At 44.7% G+C, this 15,748-nt stretch overlaps 2 protein-coding genes across 2 annotated transcripts in view; both read right to left on the reverse strand.

The window, feature by feature from the left end:
* The window catches only part of LOC310747360 (transmembrane protease serine 9-like), a gene marked incomplete at its 5' end in the record, with an annotated part of 40,870 nt that overhangs the window by 3,957 nt on the left and 21,165 nt on the right, over positions 1–15,748 (reverse strand). Inside the window, 3 exons of the mRNA XM_083581724.1 lie at positions 182–344; positions 1,889–1,909; positions 5,220–5,387. Of these exons, the coding sequence (XP_083437850.1) occupies positions 182–344; positions 1,889–1,909; positions 5,220–5,387 (352 nt within the window). The remainder of the gene's footprint in view (positions 1–181; positions 345–1,888; positions 1,910–5,219; positions 5,388–15,748) is intronic.
* LOC310746595 (serine protease 27-like) lies at positions 10,415–15,230 on the reverse strand (the record flags this gene model as incomplete). Its single annotated transcript, XM_083580523.1, has 4 exons — positions 10,415–12,153; positions 13,317–13,486; positions 14,314–14,588; positions 15,007–15,230. The coding sequence occupies 4 exons, from the start codon at positions 15,228–15,230 to the stop codon at positions 11,908–11,910; spliced, it is 915 nt and encodes a 304-aa protein (XP_083436649.1). The 3' UTR covers positions 10,415–11,907.

The following is a 15,748-nucleotide window of genomic DNA, read 5'->3' on the forward strand; positions in this document are numbered from 1 at the left end:
TTGGGCCCGCCCTGACACCATGGCTCACCTCATGGAACAGCAGGTTTTTGGTTCTCAAATGTTCCATCGTTTTTGCAACTGGTCTCTCAAAGACCTCCCTCCATCTGTCTGGCCTTACAGCTGCCTCTGGGACAAAGCTGCATAATGGCTCCCCAGTGGCATGTAGGTATTGGATACTCACTTAGTGAAGCAGTGAGCTGCAGACACCACCCACTTCTCGTTGATGAGGGAGCCTCCACATATAGGCTGGTTCTTCTCCATAAAGCTGACTTGCCATGGCCATGCGCCCTCGGGGGCTGGATTCCCTCCCACAATACGTGGAGATATCACAGACTGTCCACAGACTGTGAAAAAGAGAGAAGAAAGAAAGGTAGATTGTAATGATCACAAAAACTGAATTCTTACAAGGCAAGATGTGAAATGAAATGTCTCAATTTGCCTTGGCAAATTTATTTGTATAATAATTTCTAAGTAACATTTCCAATGACTGATCCTTTTGGGTATTGAGGAATATTTCCCCCCGGCAAGTAAATACTTAAAATTTATAGTGCGGTCTTATATATGTCCTATCCAAAAGTAAGTCCCCCTGGAGTCATTTGGTACTTACTCCTAGGTGTGAAAGGATTGCAGCCTTATGATTTTGTTTCCCCTGAAAAACACAATCCTATGCAGATTATCTTGCAATGTTGAATGTATGAAACACGTTTTATTACATAGCTGTCTGTATAAACAGGTTAGACAGCATATAATCAAACCAATACTAACAGAACAACCTGGAATTGCTGACTCTTTTCATGTCAAGGTTCTCCTTGAGGATAAGATTGATACTATTACACTGGCGGTAGCAAAATTCCTAGGATTTCTTTAGGGGATAGCCTGAACCCTTGGAGTAGGGAGGGCAGCCCCCATCCAATAGACTAAAGATCCAACCCAATGCCATATCTGACACCAAGTTGTGACAATTGCTATGAGGTTGGCTAATTCCCTGAAAGGCCCAATTAGTCTGAAGGCAAATTCATCCCTGGTCCCAAATATGGCAACTGAAGGGTGGGTGGAGGAAGCTGCCCATGACTGAGGCTGGGGCCTAAGTGCAACTGGCTTTTATGGCCAGGGAGTGAACCAGAGGGAAGAAGTTTCCCCTCTGGTCCACTCCCTGCCAATGCCCCCGAGGTTGCCTGTGATTGGCTGCAAGTGTGGGTGAGCCCCACCACTCAGTGCGGCTGATGGAGGAGGAAGTGATGTCCTCCCCTGGCCATGTCGACAGTGACGTAGCGTGGGTTGTCAGCACCCAGGGCAAGGCAAGTAATTTGCGCCCCCTTACCCGTGGATTTTAGCACTCGAGTCTCTTCCACTAGATTAGCGCGCCCCCCCCTCAGATGTTGCGCCCGGTGCGGCCGGCCCTCCTGCACCCCCCACGCTACGCCACTGCATGTCGAAGCCAGAAGGCTGCCACAAAGTGCCTTGGCTGCACCAGATTGCACCAGTAAGCAGTCTGGCGGTAAGCAGTCTTTCTGGAAAAATGCAGTTATGTCTGTGGGACACCTTGTTTGCTCTGGCTGTCTATTTGTAATGGTCTAGATTCAGTACAACATGGGTGAATTGGATCTACAGCAGCCTCACACAACCTGTGGCCCTCCAGATGTTTTTGGACTGTGACTTCTATCATCTTTGACCCTTGGCCAGGCTGGCTGAGGTTGATGGGAACTGGAATCTAACAACATCTAGAGGACACTAGGTTGTGATAGGCTGGGATCAGAAGTTGGACTGGATGGCTGTTAGGTTTGTATCACCACTATAATTCTGAGAGTGCTTATTTTTGTTTAACCATTCACTCTCCCCCTGGCCTGTGAAATTCCTGTACAGAAATAGTTTCCAATATATTACATACCTGCTTCGGAGCCAGAAGCATCTGGGGAAAAAAGAGTAAATATATTTCAAATAAGAGACAATGCACAAAAACAAGTTTGTAGGTAAGAGCAGAAGGAAGACCCTGCCCAATTTTGTTAGAAAATTAATACTCCTGACTTCATGCAGCGCATAGTTAAACTATGGGATTTGCTTCCCCAGGAGGCAGCGATGGCCACTAACCTGGACTATATCTGTGATGGCCCTGACTATATCTGTGATTAATGCATGTCATCTCAGGTGTATTTGCCTATTAGTCGGTGTTACTTGTTCAGTGAATTGCTGAACTTATTTAGAGCAACAGAGTAACTTTGTACTTGTATGTACTGTATCTGTATCTGTATACTGTATATCTACATCTGCAAAAGCCTACAATCTGTATATATCTAAAGCCAGACCTTATTGAGCCTAATCTTCTGCAGGAGTAAACTATCTGAAACTTTCTCTTGATTGTGTGCGGTGACTGGTACTGGGAACAACTTTTACTGTGGGGGTATCTCACCTCAGATTCCCAACAGGTTTGCCACGAAAGAGGGTAAGTTTAGCAAGGATACATGCACACCATAATTTGCATTACAAGATCGAGAAACCCAGCCTATGCATTCCATAAAATGACACATATGAAATATTACTGGAAGATATCTCTTTGTTCTAAAGGTCAGAACAATATTACAGTGGTTCATTATTAAGAGATAGCAGAATGCTGAAAGGTCTTCAGTTAAAGTTAAACATTAAATCAGCAAGCTGTGGGAACTTGTTCACATTCAGGACTACTTAGTGGTCCTGAGCAAAGGGCTCTACAGGACCAATATTTGTATGAATGAAAGTGAAAGCATGTCTGGCTATCTCAAGGAGCCAAAACAAAAAGAGCTTGGGTGAAATTTAGAGAGAAGAAGCAAGCTGGGGTGAGGATGTGCAGCCATAGGTGTCTGGGTGTGGGGTTAGTTACTCCTTGATGTGCTAATGCTCTAGATCTTCCATAAATGTCAGATATGGGCAGGGTGATTGTAAAAAAATGATGGTGATGTCATGCGGACATGGTGCAAACACAGCAATGAAACTGTTTGGGTAATGGTATAAAAGGTTCATCTGGAAACACTCCAAGTTTTGCACTTTGGAGGATGTGTTTTCCTTGCTTGTCAAAGGAACAAGTTGATGTGTGCATAAGGGGAAAATTGTCACGATGACCCTGCCCATCCCAGGTAGTAGAAGTTGGAGGGCCAGGGAGGTGGCACTTATCTGACTGCCCATCAACAATGTCACTGCGATGTATTGGGTGTGTGTGTGTGGGGGGGGGTAAAGCAACACAGTTGACAGGACACCAACTACATGCTTCTGCTCTGCCTCTGTGACTGCTATTGCCAAGGGCGTGGCTTGAAAAAGGCACAGGATACAGAAACTTTGCGGAAGCTAAGCTGGACTGTGTGGGATCAGTGCTTGGATGAGAGACCACCGGTTAACCCTGCTCGTGTGACCTTCAGTTCCATGGCTAATGGGAAGGAAAATTACCGTAATAGCTAAATAATCCTGAAAACAGAAGTGCATTCCACATCCTCCTCTTTTAATTTATCACAGACATGAATATATTAATAAACAGACTAAGACAATGCAGAAATTATACCCCCCCAATTGCTGAGATGACTGAAAACGATATGAATTTGAACAAGGGTTGCATTCACAAGGTAGTTTGTTCCATTTTCCTGATGTTTTCTTAACTGTTAATATCCACATCTGAGCTTTCATATGGTGTAAAAGCCATTTTCAGAAAAACAATGGAATATAGCACATTTCTGGGTTATTTGATTGCAGAAAAAAATCTGTTTGTAGCCTCCTTAACTCTGAAAATCACAGACGTAAAGTGATGGAATTTGGGGCAATATATCAGCATACAGTGATGCCCTGCTGTTTTTGTGGGAGAATAATGGGGGAACAGAAGCACCCATGTGCAGAAGGGGTGGGGGAGTAGAAGCACTGCCTGACAACATTGCTTGTTGTGTTGTACACACCCACTGGTGTGAATGCAATTGGGAAAGACATGCCGGTATATTGGTCAAAAAGCTACAGTTCCATAACACAGCATGTACTTCAGTGGGAAAGGAACATTAGGAAACAGGACAGAATCTCTAGCATTATAAAAACAGGAAAACTAATGCAATATTCCCCGGGTTTGAATGCACCCAAGGTCTCATCACATTTTGGAGTGAAGAAGACAGACATAGATCCTAAGTGCCTTGAAATGGCTTTTGAAAACAGATTCTCTGTCCTGAAAACAAATCATAGAATCATAGAATCATAGAGTTGGAAGAGACCACAAGGGCCATCGAGTCCAACCCCCTGCCAAGCCACAATCCTTGGCAGCAAATTCCACTGTCGAACAGCTCTTACTGTCAGGAAGTTCTTCCTAATGTTTAGGTGGAATCTTCTTTCTTGTAGTTTGGATCCATTGCTCCGTGTCCGCTTCTCTGGAGCAGCAGAAAACAACCTTTCTCCCTCCTCTATGTGACATCCCTTTATATATTTGAACATGGTTATCATATCACCCCTTAACCTCCTCTTCTCCAGGCTGAACATGCCCAGCTCCCTTAGCCGTTCCTCATAAGGCATCGTTTCCAGGCCTTTGACCATTTTGGTTGCCCTCCTCTGGACACGTTCCAGTTTGTCAGTGTCCTTCTTGAACTGTGGTGCCCAGAACTGGACACAGTACTCCAGGTCAGACCTCGCCTGGAGTACTGTGTCCAGTTCTGGGCACCACAGTTCAAGAAGGACATGTTTTAGAATACAGTGAATGCATGTCAAAATCCCCTTAACCACATATACTGTCCACATCTCTTCACTCTTTGTTTTCAGAGTGCGTGTGAGAATGCGCAGAGTGTATCTAACTGAAACGGGTCCCCATAAAGGAGAAGGCTGAATATATGACTCTCTAGTGGTCTCATTTTCTTTTACACATCAAAGATGGTAATGGAGGAAGAGTCCTCTGCCTACAAATCAAACAGATAAAGCACCCTCTGAAGAATCCTGAGAACTGTAGTTTACCCTTTACAGAGCATCTTTAACAACTACAGTTCCCAGGATTCGTGTGTGTGTGTGTGTGTGTTTGTGTGTGCACTTTAATTGCGTGGTTTGTACGCAGCCTGCGTTCACCCTTGACTTGCCACAAACCCTGTATCTTTGTTTCACCTGTGTCACTGATTACTCAAAGACTCCCTTCTATACCGTCCTCCATCTTACTTCTCTTAAAGATGCAGGAAACTTAAGAGACTGACTCTCACATTCATTCCCGCCCCCCCCCGCCCCATCTCCCCATCAATCACCTTTCAGCACAATCAGTTGCAGCAGCCCCAGCAGCAGGGAGGAGGGCACAACTGCCATCGGCTCCCCCCTTTGTCTGCTTGCTTCAGTGGTCCTTCTTTTACCGGGTCCTCGAGATAGTTCTGCTCCAACCAGTTCCTGGGGAAAGCTGTTTTGCTTCAGTTTCGGTCACCTGTGCTATACAATTTCATGTCCAAAGGTGAAAGGGAAGGGCCGGAGGCATTTTCCTCTTCCTTGAGCTCACAGGAGCCTCCCTGAGTTCTGGGGGTGGAGATGCAACTTAGAAGCCCGGCTTCCCTGAATCCTTCCTCTTGGCCGCTCAGTAAAACTCCTGGCTCTCTCCCAATTACCTGAGATCTCCCAGCTCCCCAGTCCTAATGCCGGTGTGGCCGAGCTTTCTGGCAGAGCTCCTGCGGCAAACATTCCACAGTGAGATGCTGTGATTGGGCACGGCAGTCCCTGTTGAAACTCTACCTGCCCTGTGACGCCGGCAGGTGCAAGGACGTTCTGGTGCAGGGGGCACCCTCTCTCCCCGCCCTCCATGCCTCCTGCACAACTGACGGCCCAAACAGAGCTCAAGTTCTCCTTCCCATTATTCTGCAGCAGACGCAGCAGGGAAAATAGCTGTCTGTGTACAGCAAACAGGTATGAGGTAGAGAGAAAATATGCACCCCCTGCGTCCTCCTTCCTTCCCCTGAAGGGGGAGATGTGCAATGAAAAAGAATGACAAGGCTCACAATTCACTTTAAGGCTGTGTGCGCGCACACACACACACACACACACACACACACACACACACACACTATACATCTAAAGCACATTTAAAACACATTTCCCACCTCCAAGAGTTCTGGGAACTCACTGAGCTACAATTCCCAGAACGCTTCCCAACTCCAGTTCCCAGGAGTCTTAGTGGTTGTGGTGGGATGTGCTTTAAAAGTACAATAGTATCATCTCCCGAAGCCAAAAACTGGGGCAAAACAATGATTTCCCAGAACAAAGGATTTGTTCCTGTTGCAGCATATAGGAGCCCTGTCACTTTAACTGCTAGATACTCCTTCCCTCCCATAGCTGAAGCATAATTCAGGCTCCTTCCCTTTATGAACTAACCATTAAAAAGTTATACATTTCTGCCTGTCTGTTTTATGGTCTCCTTCCTGGCTGCATTAGCAGGTAAGTGGTTTAATATTCAATCCAAAGACGGCGTTTCTAACCTCTATGGAGAGAAACGTCTGAGCTCATTGCTTAAATAGATGGAAGTTAATTTCAGAATAAGCACATGGCTTAAACAGAGGTCTGATGATGTTCCTTCGACCACCCTCCTTCCCTCTGAGGGAAGGGCCTTAGCTCGGGGCTAGAGCATCTGCTGTGAATGCAGAAGGTCGCAGGTTCAATTCCTGGCGTCTCCAGGTAGGGCTGGGAGAGATCTCTTGCCTGAACCCCTGGAGAGCCACTGCCAGTCAGTGAAGACAGTACTGAGCTTGATGGACCAAAAGTCTCACTCAGGATAAAGCAGTTTCCTGTATGTTCCTGCAATTCCCCCCTTAAATGCTACTGACCTCTCCTCAACGCTGCCACCTCCCCTCTCCAGGAAGACAAGCGTTCTCCATTAGCTGCAGCACCCTACCTGGCTCTTTCTGGTCTCACCTGTCTGGAAAGACTGTATACCATGAAGGGTTGTTGATTTTGGAGAGAAGGAGGAAAACACACACAAACACACCACATTCTATAAATACTCAATCTCATTCTTTCCGTACAATTACACCACACCTAAATCACTTCAAATAAAGACATTTGCTTCCTGGTTCGAACAAAGAGATGCCATCATTCATTTTTGTTTTTCATTTTGAACTGGCTGCCAAGAGTTTGACTCAGCATGTGCAGAGTGCCTTTGACACGCACAAAGTGGCCTCGTGTAGTGAAGTCAGGCTGTCAGTCTACTTGGCTACGAGTGAGTATTTCTGGGAGTCCAGCTAGACACATGGCTAGCAATTGCATGAATGCAGAGGATGTCCATACCATTAGACCGCTTGAGGTGGCTTCCTTGGGTGGCAGATGCCTGGAGTAGGGCAGTGGTGGTAGTTCTCCTGCCATTCCTCCTGGCCCTCTAGCTATTCTCCTCTATTGGAGGACATAGCTGCGTGTGCCACACAACCAGCTCTCTGCCCCTTAGGCTATCATGCTGCTCTGAGGTGAGGTGGAGGACTCTATCCTGCCCCCAAGGCTGAAGAGCCAACTTCCAGCCCAGTCAGTTGGAATGGAGGGGGCTGCCATTTTGTTCTTTGCTTCAGGAGACATTCACACTATACATTGAAAGCACTATTGCACTGCTTTAACAGTCATGGCTTCTCTTAAAGAACTCTAGTGTGTTAAGAGCATTGTTGAGAGACCCTTTCATAGAGCTATAATTTACAGAATGATTTTACTATCAACCCCTCTTTTCGGGGAACTCTGCCTCCCAGTTGATCTTTCCAGGGCCAACCCCTTTCCACGGAATTCCAAGTTTTATTGAAGGATGTTCTTCAGTTTCTGTTGCCTGAGGAGACAATTGAACTTGCTCCATTTTTAATCTTTTAATTAAAGGGCAATTTTCAGGGGATCAATTTGGTTTAGCAGCAACATAAGAAAGCTGAACACTGCGCTGTATTATTAAGATAACATTGTGCTTTGTAAGCAATATAAGAAGAGTTCTGTTAGGTGAGAGCAGAGGCCAATGTAATTTAGCATTATGTTCCCACAGTGGTCATCTAGATGCCTATAGGGAACCTCAAAAGGAGGATATGAAGACAATAGCCCTCTTCTGCTTGTGACACCAAAAGTCAACCCATTTACCAGACTGTAATGCAGAGGCAGAAACATCTTTTCTTGAACTAAGTGCCCCTGCCCCATTTTGCCTGGCCAGGTTCTGCAGGGTATATGGTTCATTGGTAGGTAAAGGTAAAGTGACCCCTGACCATTAGGTCCAGTCGTGGCCGACTCTGGGGTTGCGGCACTCATCTTGCTCCACTGGCCGAGGGAGCCGGCGTACAGCTTCCGGATCATGTGGCCAGCATGACTAAGCTGCTTCTGGCGAACCAGAGCAGCACACGGAAACGCCGTTTACCTTACTGCCGGAGCGGTACCTATTTATCTACTTGCACTTTGACGTGCTTTCAAACTGCTAGGTTGGCAGGAGCTGGGACCAAGCAACAGGCGCTCACCCCGTCACGGGGATTCGAACTGCCGACCTTCTGATCGGCAAGTCCTAGGCTCTGTGGTTTAACCCACAGCGCCACCCGTGTCATGGTTCATTGGTAGAGATGGCTAAACATGTCAGTTGGGGTTTCTATCAGTTTCTCCCCCCCCCAATTTTATGTTCAATTTGATCTATCTCTGCAGCAGTTTTTAAAACATCACAAACCTTTCTGTGCATTTTCATGCATTTTTGCAAAATAATTTGCCTACTATAATGCATGATGTGCATTATTTTAATCAACACACACATTTTTATGCATTTCCCCCTAATATACACATCTTTGTGGTTTTGGATTTTTTTTGGGGGGGGAGTATGGATAATTGCATTTGGAGAAGTGTGAATTTAAGTAGATACCTGAGTTTTGATCTACATATTGGTTTGGTTGGTATAAATTCAGGCAGATGTGCATTAAAATGTGAAGGAAATTAATTTGATAAGTAAGGGCTTGACAGTTATTGAGGCTGTATGCACAGACGCAGGACTTTATACCAGTGTGTCAATCCTGAAAATAAACTTAGCATTAGAGAGTAGAATATTTCTACTTTTCTTTTCCATGTGTATGTGTGTATGTGTGGGATCATGAAAATCATCAGCATTTTAGTGTGTCTCTGAATATGCACATACCGTATTTGTAAAACCAATTTTCTCTAACATAATGCATTTTTAAAAATATTATTTCTGTGAACATATGCATTTAAACACACACTTTAATATATGCATTTTTGTACATATTCATATTTTGGTGTGTGTGGATTGCTTTGGAAAGTGTAAATTATATAGGGTTGCCTTTAAATGTGAACAGAACTGAATTTCTCTGCTATTCTCATTTGCTTCCCCAGATTAATGCCCATTCAGATAGTCATTGTTGCTGAATGTGTGGACAGTTTGTGATATTCCATGTTGTTATCTGGCAGACTGAAAGGCTGTTGGTTTCTTACAGAAGAGCTAGAATAAGACACACCAAGGTGAATGTCACAACATGGGGCATTGGGTGGTCAGCCATTTTGTTTACCAAACCTGTTTCTACTGTCTTGTATGCACTTGGCATAGAAAGGAACTGAAATGTAGATGCCTTCACAGCCTCTTCCCAAGCTCACAACCCCAGCCTGGGTCCAACTTGAAATGGCAAACTAAGGCTCTCCTGGAGTCACCCTGTGGAGAAAGATATGGGAGATAGATCCCACAATGACACCAGAGCCAAACAAGGTAAAGGAGATGGAATAAGTGTATCAATCAGGGATGGGGAACCTGAAACCCTCCATATGTTGTTGGGCTTCACCTCCCAGCAGTTCCATCCAGCATGGTCCATGGTCAGGGATGGTAGTTGTTGTTGACCAGCAACAATGGAGGGTCAGAGGTTACCAGTGTCTGGTTAAATCTTTAGTATCTCCAGCATTTACTGGCGAGGTAGTTCTAGTGATTCTGTTAGCCTCTGCCCCTTCCCACAACGTCTGGGCCAATGGTCTAACTCAGTACAATGGTACCTTGGTACTTGAATGGCTTGGCTCCTGAACACTGCATACTCGGAAGTGAGTGATCTGGTTTGCGAAAGTTTTTGGGAAGCCAAATGTCCGATGTGGCTTCCGCGGCTTCCGATTGAGTGCAGGAAGCTCCTGCAGCCAGTAGGAAGCCGCGCTTTACTTTTTGAATGGTCTTGGGAGTCGAACGGATTCCCGGAACAGATTAAGTTCGAGAACCAAGGAACCACTGTATACACATGCATGCAGGATGCAGAAAGAAGAGGAAAAAGCTGAGCAATGCATAAAGAAATGGAGGTAGTTGAAGCAGACAGAGATAGTACATAAAAACATTCACTTTCTCTTTGTGTATACATACAAATATTAAAAGAGAAAAGAAGAAGAAATAATCATACAAAGAATAAAGCAATAAAACTATTGCAAGTATTTTATAATAATTTATTAATAATTTTAAAACCCTGAAACATCACAAATAAAAGATCAAGTGACTGAAGAAATTCAATTTAAAGTTCATAACTTATTATGTTTTGTCCCAGGGGCTGAATTTATCTACCACTTGTTTCCACGTCATTTAAAAATGTCAATTAAAAATGTTAATTTTCTTTTAAGAACGGAACGACAGGCATCACTTTCAGTATCACTGTAAAAGTCTGAAATATCATAGCTTTCAACTGTTGTCCATGGATGGAAAATTCTCAGCTTCTTCTCCAGGTGGCAATCCTGGGGTTCTTTGGGTGTAACAGTGAAGTGTCATGGTTAGAGTGTTGGACTAGGACTTAGGAGACCAGGGTTCAAATTTCCAGTCAGCCTGTTGGTGACCTTGAGCCAGTCATACACTTTCAGCTGAACCTATCTCACAGGGTTGTTGTGAGGATGAAAATGGGGAGGAGGAGAGCAATGTACAGTATGTCATCTCAGCTCCATGGAGGGAAGTTGGGATCAAAATTTAATAATAAATGAGTGCTCACACCTCCCTTTGTGGGTTCCCTTGCGGGACCGCATGCAGCACCCCCGAGCCACGTGGGACTCACCAGCTGTTCTGTTGGCCCACCTCCCTGTGGTCAGCCTTTGGAAGTTCCTGCCAAACCCCAGTTAAAACCTTTTAGTGGCTTCTTTGGAGGTGGGGCCAGCCGAGCGGACCTTGAATGGGCATGCTTCCCATTGGTCCGCTTGAGATGCATAAATGGGAGGCGGAGCCAGCAGCAAGCATGCAGTCAGCTCCCAAGCTTCACTCACCCAACTCTCCCTTTGTATAATGCTTGATTGCAGGTTAACCATTATCCTTCCTGTTCAGCGGGCGTTGCTAGGGTCTTTTGATGGTTGCTGTTGAGGAGCCGGGAAGGAATTGCCTTCCCCGTAGCAATTGTCACAACTTTGGTGGCTTTTAAGCCTTGGACAGAATCTTTTAGTCTATCTTCCCTAAATGGGGGGTGGACGTGAAGTGGTGACTCACCCCCCCTCCTGCTATGGCGATTCCAGGGTTCCCTCTTAAAGGGGTTTGTGAAAAGGGAGTCACTGGCCATACATTGAAAGGTTGTCAGTGATCTCCCCTGCGTTGCACGGATATGGGGTGGGCTGCCTGTGTACACAAGTGTCTTGCAGTGCACCCTCCCCTATCCCATTAACCCCGAGGAGCCCCAGTTCCCAAGCTGGGAGGCTGGGAGGGATACATGCCCAATGCCTAAGCTAAGGTCTTCCTACATCTGAAAGGTTTAATAAAGTTGTAGCCAATTTTAATTCCATAACATGTTGTCATGAGTTATTATTCCTTCTGATGGCCTCTCTCTTCTCCGCCTGGGCACGCAATGCTTAAACTATGATCAAATGGTTACAAAGGAATTGAAATGTGACAAAGCTAATGCCTGTATTAATCAGAGAGAAGTAGGGGTAGGTTTCCCTGGATTTAAACAGAGTCCTCCAGCAGCCTAAATATTCCAGGTAATTATAGGTAAAACGGAAAGCCAATAGATTGGTTTTTCACAGAAGGGCTAGCAGAAGAGATACCAAAGTGAATGTCACAACACGGGTGTTGTGTAGTTGGTCGCTTTTGCCGCCACTCCCATTTCTACCACTCATCTTGTCTTGGATCCAGTTAGCATAGAAAGGCACTAAGGTGTAGACACCAGGGTGGTCGCTTCCACCACAGCCAACTCCCCAACTTACAACCCCAGCCTGGGTCCAAACGCCTTCAAGCTGGCAAACTAAAGGTCCTCCAGAGTCACCCTGTGGAGAAAGTAGCAGAGGATCTATGGTGAACACTCTGACATCAGACTCTGAATCTTGATTGGGTGAAGCAGCTGGAATCAGTGCGATAATCAGGAATGGGGGACTCTACCTCCTAACAGCTCCAGCCCATGGTAAGGGGTGTTGGGAGTTGTAGCTGAGCAATATCTAGGCTCGTCCTCAGACTAGGCTTGTCCCACCGCTCTTGCCCAGGAAAACGTGCTGTTTACCACTGAATTGGAATGGACGTCAGTTTGTTTTTCTGCGGATTAATGTTAACGGTAAACAGTAGGTTTTTCCGGGGAACATGGCAAGACAGACAAAAAACCGCTTATGCCTCAAATCATGGGACAACACTTGTAATGTAACAAGAATTATGGAAAAATGAGATTTTAAGGAAAAATAGAGAACATTACTACGATGCAGTTGAGAAAGATTAACAATGGAACCCATGGAGGGAAGTCCAAGGATTCAGGGACTACTATATGTTTATGATTACGATTTTGGTTTGAATGTAAATGTTAATTGTAAAATTGAATAAAAAATAATAATAAATCTTTATCACCTCAGGCATGAATGGATAAGATAGTTCAAGTGTTTTATGAAGATCACCCGCTCTGAGACCCCACAGCTAATTCTCCCCTGGCCTCCTCACTGGCCCAAGTAGGACCAATTCAGCCAGCTAGCCCTGGGGATTATCTAATTGATTTTTGATTTTTATTGTTATTCGTGTTTTTATACTGTATTTTATGCTGCTTTTATAATTAAGTGTTTTAAAGTGTTTTAAATTTGTTGTTAGCCACCCTGAGCCCGGTTTTTGAACCGGGAAGGGCGGGGTATAAATAATTTTTTTTTTTTTATTATTGATTCTGCCAGCTTCTGGCACCTGCAATATTTGGGGTATTGCCCAAAGAAGCAGCATCATAATATTTAAGATGAAACAAAAGCAATAACATTTTGAAAAATGGGAGAATCTGAAAAATTGTCAAGAACCATCTCCCTAGCTAGAGCCAAATTAGTAAGCAATTCCCCAAGTACTATATTCACACAATGTAAGTTCATAGATAATGACATGAGGGATTTTCAAATGCCACCACCCCAGAACCTGCCTTTGTCTACCACCTGCAATGGCTGTATGAAGAACAGGTCATGGAACAACCTACCTGGCAGGAATCTTTCCCACCTTCTGGGTAACCAGCACAGATCATATCCTGCTTGATAGGATCCCTGCCCAGGCCTATCACTGGGCGACTGTTATAGAGAATATTGCAGATTTCTCGAATTATGAGTGGCACCTTGACTTCCTGGAGGGTTCGTGGATCTGGCAAAGGCACTGGAAGAGAGAGAGAGAGAAATGGAATGCGGCCATGGAAGGCAGAGGCAGAATAATTCAAGTGCATTCAGACACATGCACTTTTAGCAGTGAGTGCATGGTGGGTGTGCACTCACTACAGCTCAGAGCATGAGATGTGCAGAAGGCGGTGTGAATTTGCCTCCAGAGTGTCAGCATTTTGTGGGAGAGATTCAAGCACATACCAGAATGTTAGGTTTGGGGATTCCAAGTGCAGTATGATCATATCTTGCACAGGCGTTCAGTTCCAGGTGTTCTGTGCATGCACAAAAATTGCTAATACCTAAACCCTTGGGGTTGCACCATAACCAAACAAGACTGAATGCTCAAGAAGGACTAGAATTGGGGTCTTCTGGATATCATTTTTATTGTTCATTCCACTTTCAATACTGCTTGTGTCTGCAAAAGTTTTGAGGTGGACATACTGCTTCATTTCCCATTGGTGCATGTTTTGTAACTTGCTGAAATCCTTTAACTTCTGATATCACAAATGTACAGGGACTCTTTTTTTTTTTTTTGGTCCTACTTCTGTTGCACTATAGTGTAAAAGTGCCCTACCAGATAGTAAGAATGCTAGGACATTTGAGAAGCACTGCAGAAAAATGGCAAAAGGGGAATCATGTGTGGATGGCCCTGTATAAATATACCACTAATACACTATTATAGGGCAAACAACTTGTTGCAGAACGCACCCTCAAAGAAACACCAGTCTGCAGGCGCCCGTAAAATTAACCACTATTTAAGCCTTATGCAGGTGAATCAGGATGAGCCCCAGAGTGTGAATGAGCCTTTTGAAGAACACCCCTCACCGTCTGATTGAATATCTCCCCATCCGGTCACCCAGCAGTATTCGTTCAAAGGGAACTGTGTAGAGGACTCTGGCAGGCAGATGGGGAGGATGTAGTTGGTGAACTTCACAGGGGACTTCAGCTTAATTAAAGCAATATCTCCAGTGGATCCACTCAAGCCATTGTAGTCAGGGTGGAGGATAATCTGCTCCACGTCGGATATCACTGCATTATCTGAGAGGTTTGAGAGCTGATAGGCACCTAGGAGGACATTGTATTGGAGCATGGACCCCATTCTGTGAATAGAAGGGCAAAACAAACAAACAAACAAACAAACAAACAAACAGATGGATCTGGCAATGCTGACTTATGAGTTTCTGCTTGTCACCCTAACCCTGGACTCCCCAAAGAACTATAATTCCAAGAGCTCAATTCCCTGGGAAGAGGGATGGATTTTGAAACCATTCTGAGAACTGTAGCTCTGTGTGGGGAACAGGAGTCTCTTAACAACTCTGAGCACCTGTAACATACTACGGTCCCCAGGGGTTTTTGGGGGGAAGCCATGACTGTTTAAAGTGACATGGTTCTACTTTGAATGTATTGTACACCTGAGACACCAGGTAGCTGACAGGCAGGCAGAGGATATTAGCCTGGCCTTGAGCCGTCTTTTGGGTGACGCTTGATAACGGCTGCACAGCAATACCCATCACTCACCTGTTGAAGAAGCAGTGAGCTGCTGAGAGCACCCATTGCTCGGCTATGAGCGATCCTCCACAAATAGGATAAAGCTTCTGTAAAATGCTGACCTGCCAGGGCCACGACCCATTTGAGGCTGGTTGGCCACCAACAATTCGTGGAGAATTTATTGGTTTTCCACACCCTGTGAAGGATGAGGAGGAAATGAGAGGACTTGCTATTATGGTTTGCAGCACAGCCATGTTGGAGCTCTTTGAGCAGAACATGACGAGGACATGAGGAATCAAAATTTCTGAATTTCAATTGGTTTTCCAGTCAGTGTTTTCAATCTTCAAAACAAGATTTCCAGTTATCAGTTTTGATGGATTTAGTGAGCATTTCATCTGTTAAGTAAAACTAACTTACTGTTTCTTAACACAACATTTATTGACCAATAATTTCTCCTCAGACCATGTGGCCCAATGCTGTGCATGTTTATCATAAGTAAGTCTCATTTTCTTCAATGAGACCCAGCTACACGTGATGTTAATTATGTGGTTTGCCACTGAGTGCAAAATCTTTGCATCCCCCCCCCCACGCCACAAAGGCTTTAATGAAAATTCACCTGCATTTTTGTACAATTTCCCCTAATGTAAACATTTTTGCAAAGCTATTTTCCCTACTATAATACATCTTTGTATGTCATTGCTAACATATGCATAACACATCACACTTTACGCTAGCATATGCATTTTTCTGCATATTACCTGACTGGAGAACT

This window comes from Podarcis filfolensis, assembly GCF_964270895.1.
Source record: "Podarcis filfolensis genome assembly, chromosome: 13".
Classification (NCBI taxonomy): Eukaryota; Metazoa; Chordata; class Lepidosauria; order Squamata; family Lacertidae; genus Podarcis; species Podarcis filfolensis.